General features: G+C 39.0%; 1 protein-coding gene across 1 annotated transcript; it reads left to right on the forward strand.

Annotated features, from left to right (window-relative positions):
* The first annotated feature begins 17393 nt into the window (after positions 1–17393).
* LOC111602529 (homeobox protein abdominal-B) lies at positions 17394–21303 on the forward strand. The gene is made up of 5 exons (XM_023319658.2): positions 17394–17841; positions 19208–19404; positions 19569–19776; positions 20270–20484; positions 20553–21303. Exons 1-5 carry the CDS (start codon positions 17466–17468, stop codon positions 20742–20744), a joined length of 1188 nt encoding a protein of 395 aa, XP_023175426.2. The 5' UTR covers positions 17394–17465; the 3' UTR covers positions 20745–21303.
* Positions 21304–23115: the final 1812 nt, after the last annotated feature.

Here is a 23115-nt window from a genome sequence, read left to right on the forward strand (position 1 = left end):
CTTAACTTGATTTTCAGTTAAGTTGCAATTTTAGAGCTGCTTTTTTGCACTTGACGCTGAACAGGTTTGATTGGCAACCAAAGCGGTGTCAGTCTAAACGGGTTTCCAAACAAATAGGGATGCCAATGACGACCACGACCACGACAACAACAAGAATTTGCTTTTTTAATGGCTTCTCCTGAGATTTATATTGCCAGAGCGGGCCGGAGCTTGTCTTTCTTGCAAAAATAAAAATAAGTTTAATTTGGTTTGAGACCGTTTATGAAGAAGTCCGCTTTCTATAATATAACTAACTTAAAATATACGCTTTACATTGAATACTATTACCGAAACATTAATCACCAAAGCTTTGTGTTATTAAAGAAGCAATATTTTTGAATATTATAAGAAAACATTATTATAATGTGTAGATCTCTTGGCTTCTCAAAATTGTATTTTGCAGAGTCCAATATATTTGACAAATGTATTCTCATATTTTGTTCTAATTTTATGGACGACATTTATAGATATTATAACTTATTTAACATTATTAATTACTAGCAAGAAGTGCACGACTAGCAGATACCCTCAACTCCGACTGGTCTGCAGTTATACTCCACAGCTTTTATTTATTAATATAATATGTTTCCTTACATATGTTTCCTGCATCATGAATATCAAAGATAATTAACATCGTCAGTCAACTCCGACGCCCATCGCCATGTCCACTAAGTTGCAGGTCTGAAGTAAGCTAGCAGCTGACAATTCAAACACAATTCAAACATATTTCTTCAAATAGAAAAGAATGCAATGAATGCGTGGAGGAATGTAGGAAAAATGCGAACGCAGCAAAAACTTTTGTAAATCGACTAAAATTTTTTTTTAAAAACTAAGACTTTAAGTATTTCAGTGTAACTTTCAGCATATATTGCCTATATTTGTAGATAAAGAATTTGGCTAAATTTGGAGACTACAAAATATTATATTGTATTGTATATATTATATAAAATATACATGAAGACTTTAGCTTCTGAGATGTACGATATTTAACATTTTGAAACAGTAACATTATTTATACAATTATCAATTGATATAATATAATAATTAAATAATTGACTATTTAATAATTAATAATATACATATGTAATTGAGGCATATTAAAATATTTAAAGTCATTAGCTCTTAATGGTTCTGAGATTAAGTGACAGACGGACAAAGCTAAACCAATTTAGCTCATCGTCCTGACCAACAATATATATAATATATATATTTTTTGAGGTCTGCCTGCTACATACATTCTAACAAAACCATTATACCCGTGCGTTCCTGTTACAATGTGTACAGGGTACAAGTATAATAAAAATATTACCCAAAAAACGATAAATATATAAATATAAATAAACCTATTTATACATATTGAATAAGAGAATAAAATGCGTTTTGCATACAAATTAAAGTGCATTAAAAGTTGAATGATATGATATATATGCAATTAATTATTAAGAATATATTTATAGAGTATGGCTCTCTTGGATCGATAAGACCTTTGATACCCGTTAACGAAGTGAACGCTTGAACGTTTGACGAATGACAATATAACGATACTATTTATGGACAAATTGAGTCTCGAGACTTGGTGTTTGAAATGAATCGTATCCAAATTATATAATTTATGGCTTTATTGCAATGGTGCTTAATCAGAAAATATATCTTTCGCATTTCGTAATATATAACTATAATAATTCAGCTACCTTTGGACTGTGAACGGGTATTTTGCAGTTGGGTGTTTTCAATTGTGCTTCACTTTGGAAAGAGCTTTTTAAATTAAATATAACTGACCCAGAATGAGGCAATTTTAAGCAGTGTTTCCACCATTTTTTAATATCTTTTTCTTTTTATTTTACGCTTTGTCACACTTTGTAAAATGGCGACTGGGACGGAGCAACCAACCGTAATGTTTGTTGAGGCATGCGAAGTTGTTTTGCCTGCAGTCTCGGTCTTATACGGAGTAATACAAAATTAAACCAGAATATATAGTGCACTTCTGTGATATATATATATATACATAAAATATAATAAATATATATACGTTTAAAGGCACACCTAAACTTAGGACGACGAGCTAACACACATGCGTGAAATGTTTTAATTTAAATAAAATAAAATGAAGTAAAAAATTATATATATATATATACGTGTATATATGTATGTAAATATATATATGTATATGTTTTGTGTACTTTGTCGGCGAGCTTTAAGTTAAAACGAACCGAATTCGGATTCCCTTGCCACTTCGCCCGCATGTCTAGAGCAGAGATCGCAAGATCGCGCGCTCGCATTTGAATGTACACTTGTTCGCTCGTCATTCACTCGCTCTCCCTCCGCCCTGCCTCGGCCCAGCCCCGGCCGCAGACCTAGTCGCAGTCTCAAGCATAGCCCCATAGCTCTCCTCTCCCCTCGCTCGTTCATCAACAGGGCAATAAAAACCAAAATAACACTATGTAAAAATGTTTTGTGTGCTTCTCTGCCTGCCTTCGCCCCGTCCCGGTGAGATCTTTGCCATAACTCGACGTGAGAGCTCGACCGTCTCTGGTCTGGCTCTCGACGCTCGCTCTCGCGGCATTCGCGTTCGCATTCGGTTCGCCAGTTTTCGGTTTTCGTTTCAGTTCAGTTTTTGTCTAAACAGAAAAAAATATTGAATTTAATTTTTTTAGTGTTAGTTGCTCTCTAACAATTTCGGAGTCGTTATCTCGCATGCGCGTCGCGGATTTCGAATTTCACTGTCTCGTCTTCTTGTGGCCCTTGCCTTTTCGGGGCCTATGTGTGCGTGAGCGCCAGTTTAGTTCCAAATTTGGAGTCCCAGCAAATCCAACCCGATCTCCCCTACACTCACAATCACCTTCCTTCGATCGGCCATTTCTTGCGCGTCATTCCTAGAGCTTCTTGTGCGTGGTTTAACCAAAGACTCGTAAATAATGTCGTACAGCTCTATATCGATAGTCGGAGGTATTATCGCTGGCCGGGTCGGTGCTGCGACTAATGGCAATAAAAGCCAGTGCTTCAAGTATTATGATGTTTAATACTTAATCATATAATACAATAACATTAACTGAATTAATTGAACCAAAAATTTACGACTTTAAATTCGTTTTTGTGTTTTCTTTTCAATTTAACGAGTGCCCAAAAACTCAATAAACATTTTGTTGGCAGCTCATAATTTGTATTGATTTGTATAAATTATAGTGGAACCTTATCATCGCGTCGAGTCGGTGAGTTCAATGCATTTCATAAAAATAATCGTTTCAAGTCTCAATTTTAAAAAAACATAAAATCGTGATATTTTAATTATACAACAGCATTTTTGGTGGTTAGGTTTCATTACCTGTGATACACGTGATCCACCTGTTGTTTCTATAGGCGAAGAGTTCGAGCTAGCTCAATGTCAATTGGCTGGTTTACCAAATCCTTAATGAAATACATAGCTCGATATTTCATTAAAGTCTGTGCTGCTTGGACTTTGCGAGGATCATTTCAATTAGTTAAGACTGCTAATGACATCATTTTGGGTTTCATTTATATGAATTAGGAGTTTAAGAATTGAAATATTTTGTTATGCTTTCATTACTGAATCATGATATCCATTTGCTAATCAATGTTTGTTTCCTTATTTTCAGTTCTGAGCCTACGATACGAGCAGTTGATATTTTAAATTTGATTCGGTGAGTCCACATATTTGTTGTATCAGTCGCGAGTGAATTTAATAATTGGAGTTGAGATGAGGCAAATAGCTGTCATGTGGCACTAGCATAAAGAGCGCAAGGCTTATACAATTGGAACTGGCCAGATCTTAGCTTGGGCCTATCCGTGTTGCTTGAATTACCTTTTTGATTTTATGACCAACACAATTCGATTGCAGGCAGCGACAGTGCCCAGGGAACATTATTGTAACATAAAGTGGCCATGCTTCGTGCCCCACTCTGCGAGCCACTCTACCAATAGCAACGGTAATAGCAGTCAGTGTACGGGGCGTTAAAATGTCCAGCAGGCGAGTCGGGGCGGTATTAAAAATGGCAATAAATAAAGTAAAGTACGGCGAGTACATGATTTCCCTGTTAAGATGCCACACAGGACGAGGACGAGGACGAGGACGACGAGTACGAGGACGAGGGCGAGGGCGAGTGGCGAGTGCGAATCACAATGCTGTGGGGCGTGGCTGGGGACAGTGTCCAAGCGGGTCCAATTGTGGTAAATCGGAAGTTAAAGATGGCAATAAAATGACGCAATAAAAATCTATGAATGACACATTAAATCAATTGCCAAAAATCACAAAATCGCTGAAAAAGTCGCAGATGAGTGGATTTATATCGTCGAACGCCCCTGGGTGGTAGCCAATCATGAATTCATTTAAAAAAGATATTAAGTGAATTTTTATGGCCGTGAGAAATCGGACAACTGAACTAATTGCCAATTGCCGGCTCTAAGTTCAAAGGGCAGCCGATTCGACTACTTGGTCAACTTAGCTTAGTCAGGTGCAACAGCTTCGGCAGCAGCCGCTCCTTTCGATTAAGCGATGCATTTCAAAATCTTGACATTTACAACTGTCTGTCCATTGTTTTTATTTGTTTTTTTTTTTTTTTGGTAAATTAACTACGTAGAATTATAGACTGCTGCGACTGGTCGAGGAACCTGCTCGCTCGGCCTGTGGCTGGTCAAATTGTTTACGACTTTCGCCAGAACAAAGGGAAAATCATGCGCGACAACGAGTAACAGAGAACAAGAAAAGCAGCCAAGTTCCACTTATGAAGCCATAAAACGGACACAAAAAATAAAACAGGCAGCAGCCAACGACCCACTAGTTCTTTATCGGTTGCTCAAATCGAGGCCAGCATTCTTTGCTGCTGCTGCTGCTGCTGCTCCTGCTGCTGCTGCCGCCATCGCAGCTGACGATCAAAATTGATCGACACACAGGGGTAGGTCCTGAATGCAGTCAAATGCAAACGTGGCAGGTGAGAGTGTGTGCCGCTTTCACTACATCTTAACAGGCAGCGATAAGGGGCCATTTTTTTTGATGACTTCATTCGTTTCTCATTGCCTTTCTCTAGTGGCAGCAGCAAGTGGAATGCACCAGTCGAGTGCCTGCCTGCCTGCTCTCTGCCCGTCTGATCCCTGGTCACATGCTGACCCTCTCTGACTGTTACATGTGCATCCGCCAGATACAAACACGAGTCCGTTGCTTGTGTATAAAACTCGTAAAATATGTGCACGTCAACGCGCTTCGCGCTGCCTTTTGTGCAGCCATTATTAAATTTCTGATTGTGGCTTTCTACTCGCATGTCTCCATCGGACGGACCGACGGACCGACGGACCGACCGAGCGACTGAGCGACCGTCCGACGGACCGGTTCGACTTGTTATCTCGAGTCCGCCTCGTCGCTCAGCTGGCTAATCGAACAGCCGCTGACTCTGGTGTAGAACCCGGGGTTCTCTATGCTTTCCCCACTCCAGCAGCGACCGTCGGAACCACAGTGGTTGGCGCAGAAAAAGAATGCATCAAAAATTTAATATTAAATTCAAGTATAAACAGAAATATTAAAATTGATTGGCTTGAACATAATCAACAGAGAACTATTTCTCTCTTTATATTTCCAAGTCAAAATCAGCCATTTCTGAAGTTTCATTTTTATCTTTAACAAAAAGTAAATGGAATATTTATACGTGTTTAGGATAAATCTTTTGCTTATGATTTACCCAGGAAGTTTCAAGAATATCATATTAAAGCTGCTCTCAATTTTAGTAGCCGATGGTTCAGAAAGTGATCTAAGATTTGTCAATTCTTCCCATTGTACTGTGCGCGCTGCTTCAATATTATCAACATGGGTCAAAATGAAAATTAGCTTCAAGTTCTCATCGCCATTCTTAGCTGAAATTCCACGAACTGAAAATATATGGGCTGGGGCTCAAGGGTGTTCTTGACCGTTTTGAGGCATATCACGTAGCAAGGGGACATAACATTCAGAGAAATGAACAGGACTGCAAAGCAGATATAATATTAAAATGTTAAATTTATAATTCAATTAATAATGTCACCGTAAAACACGATTTGACTGTCAAAGGCTTGAGCTCGAATAAAGATTCGTAAGGCTTCGTAATTTTCGCCATGGAGGTATGCGCTTCAGCCTGCCTGTTTTTTAAGATTGTAAAGAATTGTATACGTATTTATAACCAGATGCATGCCTCCATATCTGTATATTGTATGCCATGTATACAAATATATAAATGTATATGCCAGCTGTATGTGAATCTCGATAACTGTGACGAGTGACGAGTGCGTGGAGCGCCAAGTTTGCGTGTATCTGTAGATACGAAATCTATACACGAACCACGAGCCACGGGCACGGTCGAGGGGTGAGTGGGGAAGGAGGGGGCATAGGAAGGCCACAGTAAATTGAGGACTCATTGAGTGAAGGCAACGACCCAAGAGGGATCGATATTATGGCAAGCAGCACACGCGTTCAAAACAGCGCCACCCCCGCCCGCCATCTAGCACCCTCTTACAGCTGCCCTATTGGGGTTGTGCACTAAGCTGCGCTGGGTATGTATCTGTTTGTGTGTACATATGTATGCTTCTGAAGCGACAGCGTCAGCAGAAATTGTTTTCGAGCTCGGCTGAATACCGTCGGCTGTTTGGCAGCTCGACAGGTTTTTTTCTACTGGGGGTTGGTTGAACTGGGTATTTGGTTTGGTTTGGTTTGGCTCGTTTCGGTTCGGTTCGGTTTGGTTTGTTCGGCTGAATTTCAGCGACCATGCTATTTTTGTGTGTTTCCCCCATTTTCCGTTTTCCATTTTGCTGAAATCTTTGAACGCTTTTGACTTTGCTTATCGCGGCTACCCGTCGCTTCTGGGGGTTGTTCAGCGCTAGTATCCAGCAGCGGCGGCGGCGTCGACGTAGTCGTCGTCGTCGTCGTTGTTGGCGTCATCACAAGTTCGGGGGAGGGGTCGGTTTGGTCGGTTTGCCAGTGGCCTCCACGTTAATATAACACAGCTGAAATTAACCTTTAGGGAGACGACCACGGAGATGGAAACGCTAAAAGGGAGACGCACGTTATTTGAATAAATATTTTGCTGACTTTGGCTGCTGTTGTTGATTCTACTCTTGCTGACGAAACGGGGCAGCCATATTGCAATGTGAGAGTGTGTGTGTGTGTGTGTGTGTGTGCGTGTCTAAGCGAGCAATAGCAAGTTGGCGTCGCTGAATGTGCAGATGGGTGTGTGCGTGGGTGTATATCTTTCAGAGCTTGTTGGCTATGTAACTACTTTATGTGTAAATTATGCTTATGTAAATGAGCTAGTCGCTTTGTGCTGTTCTCTTTAAAAAGGGAAGCCAAGAAATTCCCCTTGGGGCGCCCTTGTTCATACCAAACATACAAAACAAAGTCAAGCAACAAAGTTTCCATCGACCCCCACCCGCTGTGCGAGATAAGAAAATGCCAAGAAAGTTGGTATGTAGAGAGCCAAAACCATAGAATGGAATAGAATAGAAGAAGAAGAAAAACAAGCAGAAGAAAAAACAAAATTGATGATTTCACTTATTTTGGCAAAATGAGTTTTATGTCTTGCTACGACTCCAGCCAAGTTTCCTTTTCGGCTCAGAGAGGATTTAAGTCTATGGCATTTGGGACGGAACTAGAAAAGACGATGAAGACTTTAAAGTAAATTACATTGAAAAAATTATCTATATTTTACCATTTCCACTATTTAACTGCGGATTTCCATATCGACTGCCTCCGAGGCTACCGCACTATGTCGACTTAGAGATAAACGCGTTTTATAGGCTGGCCTTCGCTTGAAGGGTAATTAATTTGCTATAAAATCTGAATGACATCTTTTTCGCCCAGCACACTTGGCTCTCCCATTATTTATCACACATTAATACGAGTGCAGAGATGCGAGCAGATTATGGGCTTAACTGGTGACCAATTTAATGCCCATAAAGGTGAAATTACCATCTTGTTAGTTCGCTACACAGAGTAATTAACACCTTCGGACCGGTGGTCGTAAACCAATGTAAAAACAAACAAAACATTAACTGAAACAGAAACAGAAACAGAAACAGAAACCGAAATTGTAAATCAAATAGCTATAACTCATTACCCATTTATTGCAATAATAATTACTGCGTCTCAACGGGGTCGATTTGAATTCGATTCCTCTGCTTCATTTGGACTCTATTGTCTATTTAATGTAATGTATTTATGGGGCTCCTAATTGCTTTATAATATTTACCTGCGTAATTCGTAGTACTTAATAAAAGCGTGGGAACCATCTGCACACCTCGTCAGAGATTTGTTTGTCAATAGGTGCTAATAAATCAGTCATAAAACGACGCATGTGTTTCCAGCCCAACAGACCTCGCATATTAATGGCGGTGCCCCTTGCAAAAGAGACAGTACGTGGAATTTGAATTCTTCGGCCAGCAGACAGAAGCGATCAGAAATTGAAATGAGCCCAGCAACTCGATTGGCTACAAGTGCGTCCATTTTTATGTCTGTCTGTCTGCCCCCACTTCGTGTGGGCCATAATAAAATGTTTTATTCGCTTGAAGGTCGTTCGAAAGATGAGTGACTTGCACTAGCTGGGGAAGCGATTCAATTAGAGCTTTCGCGAAAAGATCTGCGAGATGAATGTAAAAGTGTTGACGATCTTAGAACGATTCCTTGAGTACCTGGCCACATTTGACTGGATTTCTATTACCATTTCATTTAGATCAGCTTACTGAGCCATAAAGCGCTAAAGTGTTCTTTTAATTTAAGGCTTGTTTATTTTTATTTTTATTTTTATTGCAATTTACATATAGACATATATGTAATACAATCTACATACAAATACTTGTCGCATGCGACTCACTCAAAGAGTTTGGCTGGCTGTGTGGAAGCTTTCCCTGCCCTTCGTCGGTTTGCTTGTCGTAAAACGCTTTGCTGGCAATAAAAGCAGTTAACTAGCTAGATTTATTGTACTAAAATATTGTTTAAGTGCACAGTAAACAAGAGCAACAGCTACTTCAGCAATTACTACAGGTATTGTTAGTCAGGAACAGATAGACACGGACACATTCCTTTTAGTAGCTGCTTCGTTTTGGGTTTCTAATTGCTCAATTGCCGTTTACTATGCATTAACAACTTCATTTTTATTGTAACACATAATAAAGAATATATCTCATAAAATAAACATAATTTCACAAGTTGATTTTGGTGACTGATAAACACATTTCATGCAAATCAAATTACGACTTATTTAAATTGTATTCACATTATTATTTATATAAGAATAAACTCCTTTTTCAACCCCGACTAACTTTCAACTATACTGAATATATATATTATATAATGATTTTGATTTGTTTATTCATTATAAAAGTCTAAGCTCTAAGTTTGGTGTATCTCGCCTAAAACCCAAAAAGGGAATTTGATAAAAAATCAAAAATGAAGATGTACTGGGAAATACATGTAGTTTAGAAGGTTACGAAGTGGGAAGCATGATAGAAGCGTGAAGAGATCGGCCCTTCTCTTTATAAACAATATGTGGATAAATATTGTATTTCAAAGGTCACGCTTAGATGCCTACAAAATTATTTAGAACTCCAGAGCTGCGCTATTGAGCCGAGTGTGTGGACTGCACTGAATGCATTGTAGTAATTTGTATAGGAAACATTTTGCCATTGAAAAGTGAAATTGAGAACAGAAAGAATTGCTTAGGGGCTGTGGCCATGTTCAAACACTTTGTCAAATAAGCAACTGAACTGTATGAACACATGCCGTCGAATAGTATTCTATGGATTTCAAAGGTGCCTCCGAGTCTTCATATGTATATACATATATATATATATATATTTTACAAAATGTCTGGCGTCGTAGCTGTCAGTACAATTTTCCGTACATTCCTCTTGATCTTCTGGCCATCCCTTCGCCTTGGTGTGTTTTTCTCTTTGTTTATATTTGGAATGTTGTCGACGCGAAGTCGACTTTTCCGTTGTTTGTCGCTCTTTGGGCAAGATGCTTACTGCTTTTACTTGAAAGCGAATACGAATCGCTCAGACCTGATTCGAACTAGTTTTTCTGTTAAGTAAGCAGTAGTGAAAAGGCAGGCTGAGAAACTTGTTCAATGCTCTTGAAGACTCTGAATTCATCGTGGACTCCTCTTGAGCGCAGTGTACTCTAGAAAGAGCACCAGATTTTCATGCACGGCTTTAGTTGATCATTTTGATCTTGACTATATTTGCATCGGTTCGAGGTTGCTGGAGCTTATCTAGATTTTTCGGTTTCTACACTTTTTACATGGAAAACAATTTCAACCAACAAAAGGGTTCTGGGAATAAAGAAATTTAAAGCAATTAAAACGCATCGCCGTCCATTGGACAGTTGAAGCGGACAAAGAGACAAAGTCTCATAATTAGCTGGGAGAAAGATCGTCATGTATAGCGATACGAACGGGGTCTCCTTAGTTAGAGGTGTGTCTAATTGGAAACACAAATTTAATTTAATTCGTTTGCAGCATCTTAGCCAGCAACAAAAACCTGATTTCTGCTTTGTCTGTCTGTCTTCTTCGTCTTCGTCTTCTTTTATGTTTTTTATGGTAGTCGAGCCAATGAACTTTTCTCTCACCATATAAATCTTGTGTGTGCCTAGCCATTGGCTGCCGACTGTTTCTTCTACGGGTATTCTGTAACTGCAGCCTTTTCATCATATTGCATGAGAATTAATTTGAAATGATCATCATACTCGCAGTTTTATAGTTGTCTGAATTTGAATTTTGTTAGATGGACCGGGTCTGGCAGATACACATAATGAAGCCATAAGCCGACATTGCGGCCGTAAAGCCATTTGAATATTAATTTTGTTAATTAACTTATTCAAATAGAAACATCGTTAAATATGAAAAGAAACACGTTTTATTGCTTCCCCTTCATTCTTTCTCGACTTTTTATTTTGGTGAATGCCTTTTTTCATCTTGTACATTTTTATGCTGCTCAAAACTTATTATTTGTAATCATAATTTTGCATTGTAAGTAACACAGCTCTAAAACAAAACTAATTAAAACTACATTTTCCAAATATATATTTTTGTTTACACATTATATTGCAACTGATCTTCAAAGGAAGTTTAAGGACATGGGAATGAGCTCCGTTTATTAAGACAATTCCCTTCAGGGAAAGAGCTAAACAAAAGTTAATATTCTACTCTGGAAATATAGCATATTTTATCGTTGGCCATCCTCATATTTATTAAGTTATTATTTGTATGAGCAAACGAAATGTCAAACTGAATATTTGTGCACTTTGCTGCAACATTCTTATTTGCCGAGAGCCAATGCCTATAAGCGTTCATCGTGGGATTGGGTATGTAAGTGAAGTATGCGTGAAAGTACAAATAGATTTGACTTTGACCCTGACACCGCTAAAGGCAATGGCAATGGCAGCAGCAATGCGGCAGCAGACTGGGAAATGGAAGTTGACGTTGAAGTGTGAGCCAACTATTGCACAATGCAAATGCGAAACGAGGAAACAAATTTTACGACGTGTTTGACGGCTGTCTGTTTGCCTGACCCTCTGTCTTGCTGTCTTGCTGTCTGTCTCTGTCCGGCTGTCTGTGTATTTGCCTAGCGCGGCGTTTACTTCCGCCCTTCTCCAGGCCGTCCCGACAGCATGCACCCCTCTGCTCACTGGTTGGCTGTCATACAGCAGTAGCGACTTTGTCTGCGAGGAATGCATTATTACCTGACTGCCTGACTGTCTGTCTGTCTGCCTGCCTGCTTGCCTGCCTTGCCTGGTGTCAAAAGCAAACAAGACGTTTGCGCCAGTCATAAAGTCGTAAGATGACCTCTCTAGACAGCCGCAAGGACGGGAACATAGCAACTGCGTTGTTTTTGTACTTCTTGTGTTAACCCTTACGTGTGCTGAGAATATGCACCTAAAGCGGCGCCTGCAATTAAACGCACTAATTTACTATTTCTGCCTTGTTACCAATTCCAACGAGCAGCACTCAGTAACTCTCCCTCTATTTATTAAACTAATTAACTTTATTTGTCTTGATTCTACTTCTCTCTCTCTCTCTCTCTCTTGCTCTTCAGTTTCTCCATTGCTACACATTTTAATAATCAATATGTTTTTTATCTTCCTCTTGCTAGTTATAGCAGCTCTTGCAGTCATTGTTTCACTCACCCTTAAGCCGTGTAAGGAAGAACCCTCAAAAGGAGTTAATTACAGCAGTGGCCAACCAAACTCATATTGTTGCGCCGATAGCGGCGAGTATCTCCCCTTCCAGTGTCAGCTCCCAACCACCAGGTAAGCAAATCTTCCAATTTATTTCAGAGACTTGTTCTCTATGTATTTACTGTAAGAAACTATTTATAAGAAAATATGCCGATCTTCGCTATATATAAATATTATCGAAAATAATTATTATTGTTATTTGCTATTGTTAACATAAATATACACCCATCAATGAAAGTAAAACTTCGATTCGATGAAATTGAAACCCGTTTTTGCTATCCTAGATAAATAGGTAGATATTCCGCAATATGAACGTGACTGCATTTGTGTGTGTGCATGTATTTATGGGAAATTCGTACTCCAATCATTGTCAACATTTTCCCGCCCTGGTCTTGAGCCGTTTGCTTCCAATGGAAATTGTCATAAAATACTCATAATTGTCCATCGCCGAGTTAAATTCGGCAATTGTCGAATTGTTCGAGTCGGACGGGGTCGGTTCATGACGGAAGAAAGCGAAACGGGTCGCCCAGGGGCCCGTAGATATTGTTTGTAGGGCCTCGCAATGGTCTCAATTTGTCTGTCATAAATTGCTACATATGCATTATAAGTATATACGTACATACGTCTATTTACTCAGCTCATTTTGTCTAATTAGCGCTTAGCAAAGGGTGTCTTTAATACTTTTTCTTCTTCTATGGACCACTGTGTGTGCACATAGTAAAGTGCGATACGAAGGCGCTTTTAATGCTTGTGCTTAGTTGTATTTGCTGTTTATTAATTTTGAGGACGTCCAAAAAAAAAAACAGAAAACATCGCACGGCTTCATTTCAATGCCGAGGGGGACATCCCAGTCCCTTTTCATTGAAATCTCGGCCATAGATGGCGCTGTGGTGCGGCAGACAAATATATATTTAAATCAGCCCCAAAACAAACATATACGAGCCCCAACCACTATTAATTCGAACAGCATGTTTTTTTTGCAGTGCGCAATGTTTAACACACTATATTATCAATACTACTAAAGATAACACATACCAATGCATTTCGTCTCAAAGAGAATTTTATTCTCTTCACGACGAAAAAAAAAGTTTTGCTCTATTTCCAACAACAACAAAAATATGAGTAATTTATTCAAACGGTTTGCTTAAGAGATAAGAAAAAAGTGACCACTATTAATTCGAACGCGGCGTAAGCTTACCTTAATCTCAAGAAGAGCAAAACAAAAGCAACTAATGTAACGGAATCATTATCTAGTTATGATCTGCAAATAATGTCACAATACAGCATGCAAAAAAATTTTAGAATTGCTGCAGATCAGTAGAAGTTTAGCAACGATGGTTCGTGGTAAACCTATTTCTAAAGAAATCAGAGTATTGATTAGGGATTATTTTAAATCTGGAAAGACACTTACGGAGATAAGCAAGCAATTAAATTTGCCTAAGTCGTCTGTGCATGGGGTGATACAAATTTTCAAAAAAAATGGGAATATTGAAAATAACATTGCGAATAGAGGCCGAACATCAGCAATAACACCCCGCGACAAAAGACAACTGGCCAAAATTGTTAAGGCTGATCGTCGCCAATCTTTGAGAAATTTGGCTTCTAAGTGGTCGCAGACAATTGGCAAAACTGTCAAGCGAGAGTGGACGCGACAGCAATTAAAAAGTATTGGATATGGTTTTTATAAAGTATGTTTTGTTATTACCTGTGCATCGTACCCAATAACTTACTCGTAATCTTACTCGTAGGCCAAGGAAAAACCCTTGCTTACGCTTCGTCAAAAAAAGAAGCGTTTGCAATGGGCTCGGGAAAGGATGTCTTGGACTCAAAGGCAATGGGATACCATCATATTCAGCGATGAAGCTAAATTTGATGTTAGTGTCGGCGATACGAGAAAACGCGTCATCCGTAAGAGGTCAGAAACATACCATAAAGACTGCCTTAAAAGAACAACAAAGTTTCCTGCGAGCACTATGGTATGGGGATGTATGTCTGCCAAAGGATTAGGAAAACTTCATTTCATTGAAGGGACAGTTAATGCTGAAAAATATATTAATATTTTACAAGATAGTTTGTTGCCATCAATACCAAAACTATCAGATTGCGGTGAATTCACTTTTCAGCAGGACGGAGCATCATCGCACACAGCCAAGCGAACCAAAAATTGGCTGCAATATAATCAAATGGAGGTTTTAGATTGGCCATCAAATAGTCCAGATCTAAGCCCAATTGAAAATATTTGGTGGCTAATGAAAAACCAGCTTCGAAATGAGCCACAAAGGAATATTTCTGACTTGAAAATCAAGTTGCAAGAGATGTGGGACTCAATTTCTCAAGAGCATTGCAAAAATTTGTTAAGCTCAATGCCAAAACGAGTTAAATGCGTAATGCAGGCCAAGGGCGACGTTACACAATTCTAATATTAATTAAATTATTGTTTTAAGTATGATAGTAAATCACATTACGCCGCGTTCGAATTAATAGTGGTCACTTTTTTCTTATCTCTTAAGCAAACCGTTTGAATAAATTACTCATATTTTTGTTGTTGTTGGAAATAGAGCAAAACTTTTTTTTTCGTCGTGAAGAGAATAAAATTCTCTTTGAGACGAAATGCATTGGTATGTGTTATCTTTAGTAGTATTGATAATATAGTGTGTTAAACATTGCGCACTGCAAAAAAAACATGCTGTTCGAATTAATAGTGGTTGGGGCTCGTAGAAAAAACTTTGTTGTTTCTGTTGCACGCACTAGAAAGAGTGCATGCTAAAATGTGCTCGAGAGAGAAAGAGGTAGGAAAAGAGAGAGAGACAGAAAGAGAGATATACAGAGCGAATGTGAGCGAGGGAGAGCACGAACCGAAACGAAAAGAGCAAACAAAGGCTAACAGCACATGTACAGTATGTGTGTAGGCATGTGTATGTGCGTGTGTGTGTCTACATGCAGTGTATTTTTTTTGTATACTGCAATGCCTACGTTCGTTAATAAGCACTGCACTGCTGAGTAGCCAAGAATGATCGTTGATATTTTTTCTGTAGATATCCGAATAAAAAACCTAAAAATCAGAAGAAACGTTCAGCTCATAAGTTGGCGCCCAAACTCTCTTTAAGTCAGTCAAGTGAGCACACGTAAACGTGTACGTGTGCACATATACAAGGCAGTTGCGTATTCATATTCACACACACAGTGTGCGTGTGCATAACGCGCGCCGCGAAGAGAGCCACTGACAACAATAACCACCACCATTACACCATTGCACACATACGCTGTTCGGCTCTGATGCTACGACTGAGTTCACTGTATTGAATATGCGCATGCGCGAGGCTCTCTTGGGCACACGGACACAAGGCGCCGCGCTGTCAGGCACACGTATCGAATGCCTTTTGTTCACATCTTGACTCCGACTGACTCTTCCCACCGTCAACTGTCCGTCGTCAGCCGTCTGTCGGTAGTCGTTGGCTTTGTGAGAGTGAGAGTCGACACCATGACTCCCCACCGCTTGTGTTGTGCTGTTGCTGCCGCTGCTGCCTTTGCCTCTGCTGATTGTTGTCGTTTTCGCTGCTGTTGTCAGTGTAAATTTGTGCTTCGCTCTGCGCGGTTGAAGACGTGCGACGGCAACAGCATTACCGACTTGGGTATCCAAGTAGCAACTGCTACGTCGAGAACTTTGAGTTAAGACAAATTCGTTTTCGGATTGCACTCTGCTTGGAGTGATGCGGCCGTACGGTTGAAATATTTAATTTAGTAAACAATTTCAACAATAAAAATATACAACAAAAAAACATCGAATAATGTGCTAGTAGTATATCTGTTAACTGCTCGAGCGCCGAGTTTAATTGTTTGTTTTCATCGTAAAATCAAATTTTATGACCAGTAAAAAAACAACAGCAAATAAAAAAAATCAACCAAGCAACTTTTATACTCCCTCTCACGCACTGAAATTCTCTCGCGCCAATTGTGCCGGCCTATAAAAACAATAATAATATAATAACAATACCAGAAGTCAACAAACGAAACTATATCACATATTCGACAAGAACTACTGGTTACTAAGCCTCAACAGTGAAGTAAAGTGGCTAAACACATTTAAGAGGTGCAAAAAAAATATTGTGGCTTTCGAAAAAAAAGAAAAAACTGAAATTAGGCTAAATTAATAACCAATTGAAAAGCCCAATTTGAAAATATTTGTGCGAGTTCTGAACACTATAGTCACCCTGTGCTCGTTCTTCTCTTCGACTCGCTTCTGATCAAATAACTCGTCCCACCAGCGACAACTGTGGGTGGTTTTATGTAATTCGGGCTCTCTTCGCCCGTCCAGCAACGCTCTTCACTCTGCCACTCTCCCTCGAACGTTGCGACGTAGCTCATTCAGCTCAGCGTGCGTGCGTGTGTGCGTGTGCGTGTACGTGTGCGTGTACGTGTGCGTGTGCGTGTTCGTGAGTAAAACAACGTCTGCAACGACTTGAAACGTAAGAAAACTGTTTTCATTTGACTGTGGATCAATTCAAATCAAAGCGCAAATAACGTGGAAATATTGAATGGAATACAATCTACTTCAGCTGAGAGTATAAAATTCATAAAAGCAGCAACAACAAAGTTAACAGGAAAACAAATAAAGAAGAACCAATCAGGCCAGGGCCGCGTCCCGATTGGGGTATTCTGTGTGTTTAGAGTGATCCTTTCGTTTCCGCCGACTGACTGAACCGCATTCAAAATAACCGTAAATATTCCACCCCTCCCCCAAACCCCAACCATCCCGCTGGCGTGCGCTCTCTACGACCCCCACGATGTCTCGGCAGTCGGGTCGCACGCCACTGCCGGGGCTTGGTGGGGGCCGCATCACACACATCCACATCCTCATCCACATCCACACCCACATCCCTCCTCGACGACCGCCGTGCTCCAACACCACCAGCAGCAACAGCAACAGCAGCAGCAGCAACAGCAGCAGCAACAACAACAGCTGCAGCAACAGCAACAGCAGCAACAACAACAGTTACAACAGTCCGCGCAGCATTTGCAACAACTGCATCACCATCCGCACCATCATCACCACCTGCCTCAGACCCAGCCACTGCATCATCATCTGCAGCATACGGTTGTCTCGTCCGCCTCGGTTGCATTGTCCACGCCAACCTCTGTACTGCAGCAACAGCAACAGCAACAGCAGCAGCAGCAGCAACAAACGACGCCTACAACACATTCCACACCTACGCATGCTGTTATGTATGAGGATCCCCCACCTGTGCCAATTGTGCCCGTGCAGCAGCAGCAACAACAACAGCCGCCTCTTCAGCATCTGCCCCCGCCACAACAGCAACAACAACAGCAACAGCAACAGCTTACAACAACTCCTGTTGGTAGTGCTCTTAGTCCCGCCCAGACGCCTACTGGAACTGCACCACAGCAAAGTCAGCATCTCACATCACCTCATCATCAGCAACAACATCAACAGCAGCAACAGACGCCGAACAGCGTTTCAAGTGGCGCCACCTCAAGTCTCCAACAACAAAGCTCAGTTGTGGCATCTGGTCAAAGCCAAATTGTTGCGCCAACAACAGCGAGTGTCTCTCCCTCCAGTGTCAGTTCCCAACAAGCAGGTAAGCAGTCAACGCATTTTCCAATTGGAGTTGTCAATGCAACAGAGAGGCGCACAGCTGAAACCCCCAATTAGACTTGCAATTTCATGTGTCTAATAATTATTCTACAGTCTCCTGCTCGAAGAATCCGAAATCATTATTATATAATCTGTAAACAATATGTGATATTGTTAGCTATACTTAAATTGGAGACACTAAAAACTATAAAATTGACATTCGTTAAACTATATTTCAAATGCTTTGGGTTTCATCTGAATTGATAAAAAGTTGGCTTCTTTGTTTGTAGACTGTATGAAAAGGGAACTCGAATGCTCCATTGATTGTGGGGAAAAATTAATTTATTCACTGTGAAATGTTTACGGCATTTTCCAAACAAGAAATTTATTTATAAACTATTTCTTCGACCGACCCCGCCCGACCGACTTCTATAAGGTGCAGCCTTGCCACAATCGAATTTGCTTAATAAACTCTTGTATGCTGTTGAATATTTAATACCAATAAGATCATAATATATTATAAAAATAATTTAAAAATGTATAAAAAAATATTGAAACATTTTAAAACTATAATTTCAAATAAAAGTAAAATTACAACTTTATTTACAAACGTAACTTAAAACTATTAAAGTTACGGAATGTAAAGACTATCAGCTATATTAAGGCGAGTTGCGTTGTATTTGGCTGTGCATATGGCTAACAAAAATATATCTAAATATGCCAGTAGGAATACTTCATCATATTGTGGCCTTGTAATAAATTCCGGGTTTGCCTAAAATGTTGATTCATGCTCTCAAATATTTTTACCACGGGCACTATTTTATTTATTTAAATAAATATTTTTATTTTTATTTATTGCCAAGCTTATTTTTAAATATATATAGAAATGGGTTGAGTTTAGTTGATTTTGCATACAAATACAGTGCACAGCAAATAGTGTTTGCCATTGTAATAGTAATGCTATTATTTAGTAACTTTTAAACCTAATTAGATCAAATATTTCTTTACAAAATTCAACATTTATAAAAATTTTAAAAATGTCAAACACATAAAATGAAATGAGTTTCTTTATTCTCTACTATAACTAATAAAGTTATAGTATGTTAAAGCTGTTCTCAGAGCTTAAGTTGTAGTATGTTAAAGCTGTTCTCAGAGCTTAAGAGCTAGCTGTTTAAATATATATAAATATCTATACACACAAATATATATACATATATATATGTATGCATATATATAAGTATAGATGTGTATATATTTGTACGGCAAGTGCTTAAGAGCTTAATTAAGAACGAACAATGTTCGTTAAGTTGTTTTATATGACAGGTCATCAATAACGTGAATATATTTGTCTCTCTGTTGTATTTTTACAGACATGTCCATCTCATTAGCACCAATACATATACCCGCGATCAGGCCTGGCTTTGAGACGGACGCAACGACGCCTGTTAAGCGGCACGCGCATCCGTGGCCGTACGACAATGAGTTCAACCAGTACCATGCCTCGCCGTACTATCTCGATAGGGATCGCAAGCCTATGTTCTACGGTTACCCCGAGACCCAGTTTCAGGTGAGTGCTCGAGGCCAGCGACGTTTACAATGATTTCTCTCCGCCTCGAATCGCGCAACGCAGTCGTCTCGGTCGCCTCGGCCGTCTCGAGCGTCTCGTAAACAACTCAATGTCAACTTCACCTTTGCTTTTTCTACCTTTCCCCGGGATCTCTCTGACTGCAGCCTGCATATTGGCCCAACTATCGCGATCAGCCAACCTCCGCTGCAGCGGCGGCCTACATGAGCGCCACCGACGAGCGCCATGCTTCAGTTAGTGCGGCAGCAGCGGCGCGACAGTCTGTGGAAGGCACCTCGCAGTCCAGCTACGAGACACCCACCTACTCCTCACCAGGTGGGCTGCGCGCCTTCCCCGAGGCCTACTCGAGTACAGGTAAGTCTACTCGCTTTATCGCTGTTCGAATTGCTCTTTGCTTCGCTAGTTGCAAAAACTAAAATAAATTGTTAACTGAGAGACTCAAGTTTGCCGTTTAATTAGCGTATTGAAAAATATCTCTATAAATATATATGCTCATCTCGAGGTACCCTGCGAGTAGCCACTCCCAATGCGAATAGTAGAGTGCAGGCGACTTTAGGAAACACAACTAACATTGGAATCACTTAATAAATAATACACTAATTTAATATAAACATAGTGAAAAGCAAGATTATTATCTGAATATGAATTGCAAACATGAGAGATATGAAAATTAAAGTTTGACAAGAATATTCTCTTGATTTTACCGAAGGACTTGTTGTTGGGTACGCAAGAGTCAATCTTAATAATAATAATAATAATTAAATTTTAAAGAGTGCTTTATTACTTGTTTAGTATTAGGAATAAAGTGAAGCGCTAATGTATTTACGTATTTACTATGCATTCCCAGGCACTTCTGGCGGCCTTTCGGTTGGTGCTGTGGGTCCCTGTACGCCGACAAATGCAATGCATGAGTGGACCGGACAGGTGTCGGTGCGAAAAAAGCGCAAGCCTTACTCAAAGTTTCAGACACTGGAGCTGGAGAAGGAGTTTCTTTTCAATGCGTACGTTTCGAAACAGAAGCGTTGGGAGCTGGCGCGTAATTTGCAGTTGACGGAGCGTCAGGTATGTGGATATACGGATGATTAAAAGCAAATCAATTATAATTGGTTCCCATGGTTCTGTGTGCTCAGGTGAAAATTTGGTTTCAAAACCGACGCATGAAGAACAAGAAGAACTCGCAGCGACAGGCAACGCAGCAGAATAACAACAACAACTCCAGCAGCAATCACAATCATGCTCAGGCAGCACAACAGCATCACAACAACCATCATCTTAACTTGGGCCTGAGCATGGGTCACCATGCCACGAAGATGCACCAGTGACCTTTGGACAACAGCAACGCTGGCGCCATGGGCTTTGCCACTTACTAGCATTTAGCCAATCCCAATCCGAGTCCCCAGCCACATTTTGAGCCCAATCTTAATTCGAGCTCAATTTCAAATCCAGTCAAGAACGAAATGATGCTCGACTTTACGTGCTAGTTAAAGACAAGACCCACAAACAGTACTTGTATGCCAAATACATCGACCTGCAAATTATGTTCGAGGTAGAAATGTGGCGGCTGATGAGGAGGGAGGCAGCTGAGAGCTTAGGAGCTGGCGTTGCTGTTTTATTCAAAGTTTAAGTCGTTGGCTTAGGCCAAGAAGAGTTTCAAATGTTCTTTAATGAAATACAGTTAATTAATAAGTCCGTTCTTGAGGTAACCATATATAAAAGCAAATGCGAAGTCAAAACGAAACAACAAATGTAAATCACCCAGTTTATTAACGCTTGGTGCGGTAGATGAATGCAGTTACAGGGTTAGCTGCATAAAACATCAATGTAAACATTATATAAAATGGGAGGAGGAAGAAGAGGAAGAAAAAGAATGATGCACACTCAATATTTCAATATTGTGCATTTCTCTCAATTCTATCTCTCTTCTCTCTCTCCCTCGCTATCTTTCTCTCGCTCTATCTCTCATAAATTAAAGCGCATCAATAATTAATTTTGAGCTATAAATATTATATGCATATACAAAGTAATACCCATATTAATTATGAATACAAATACAATTGAAGTAGTAGATTTTAATGTAAGCGCAGGTTAAATTCAAAAGTAGGTCCACAAAATGTTCTCCAAGCGAAACAAGCGAATTGTTTAACAATTTTTACAGGCAGCACAAAATATATTCACACATATGAAGTATGGTATATCTATTAAAATATATACATATATATTTAATCACACCCACACAATATACAATTCAGTTAAACAGAGCCGGACTTTTAGCATAAATTTTGTCATTATATTGTTCGTTGTGTCGTGTTTCTTAGGTAAATATTAAGTTCCTGTATATAAACTAAGACATAAAATCGCATTAAATGAAAGCACATTCAAACTAAAATGAAACCGTCTGAAAACAATTTGTGGTTCATCAGTAAAATGCTAAATTTCACTTAGTATATTATGAAAAAATTAGTAAAGCCCAAATAAGGAACAAAAAAATAAAACAAATTTATGAAAGTAGAAATTTCGAATACAGAAGTCGAATTCATTTTATTAAGAGTCAAAATGTAAATCGAAATATATTTGATGTCTGTGCATACTTACTTCATAGTTAATGGCGCTTTTGATCTGTCACAACAAAATAGTGAACGCTAACGTAAAAACTAAAAACTAAAAACTCAAAACAAAAAACTTAAAACTAAAAACTAAAAATAAAAAATGAAAAAGCAAAAAATAAAACTGAAAACAAAATGAAAGAAAAACCTAAAGAAGTAAATACATTTTAATAATAACATGTAAGAAATATAAGTGGAATAGAATGGAGCTGAGAAACAATTAATTTACAATACATACCTTAAAGCTACTTACATTACAATTATATATAGATGACATGCATATATGAATATATTATGTATATATATATATATATGAATATATTATGTATATCAACTCAGCTTAATCATGATATTACATCTAAGTTCAGTTATGTTGTGTAATTATCGAATTTTTGTTAATGTTTTGCTTCATACATTATATAATATATTGTGTACACGTATGTCTACAAATTTGTATGCATATGCATATGCATACATACATACATATATATACATACTTAATTATTAATGAAATTATTTCGCCAATTGCTTTATCCTAGTTCTTGTATTATTATTCTTTCACACCTTTTTTCATAAGTTGTAGTCTAAAGTCGGTTATGTTTATGCTTATGTTCGATTATAGTTTGTTTAGAAAATTTTTACATAGCGTTAGCAATTCTCTTTTTTAAAAAGTTAATTATTGTGAATAAAATAAAAAAATTGCAAAAATCAAATCCAACAAATATAAACACTTTCAAAAATATTGAAGAGTATACTTTTGTAGCTCATTTAGCTAATTTCTCATTATGAATTTATTCACTTAGTTACCAAAACACGTCAAAAACTAAAGCCAAATCCCCATCGATTCATCCATTCAGTTTCGGATTAGCATATCTCGGTTATAAACTTAATTTGGTTTTTCTTAATCGGTATTTTAAGCTTTTAATTATTTTAATTTGGTTTTGGTTTTGGTTTTGTTTTTTGGTAAGTACTTTTGTCCACTATTAAGGCTCTTGTCGCAGAGGTTATCAATGCGATCACATTGCGATTCAAGGACGACCTCTCAGCATCGAATTTATTCATAAGCATCCATAGAAGCTACTCGTGCAAA

The sequence above is a fragment of the Drosophila hydei genome, unplaced genomic scaffold (genome assembly GCF_003285905.1).
Source record: "Drosophila hydei strain 15085-1641.00,03,60 unplaced genomic scaffold, DhydRS2 tig00008139-arrow-pilon, whole genome shotgun sequence".
NCBI classification, from domain to species: domain Eukaryota; kingdom Metazoa; phylum Arthropoda; class Insecta; order Diptera; family Drosophilidae; genus Drosophila; species Drosophila hydei.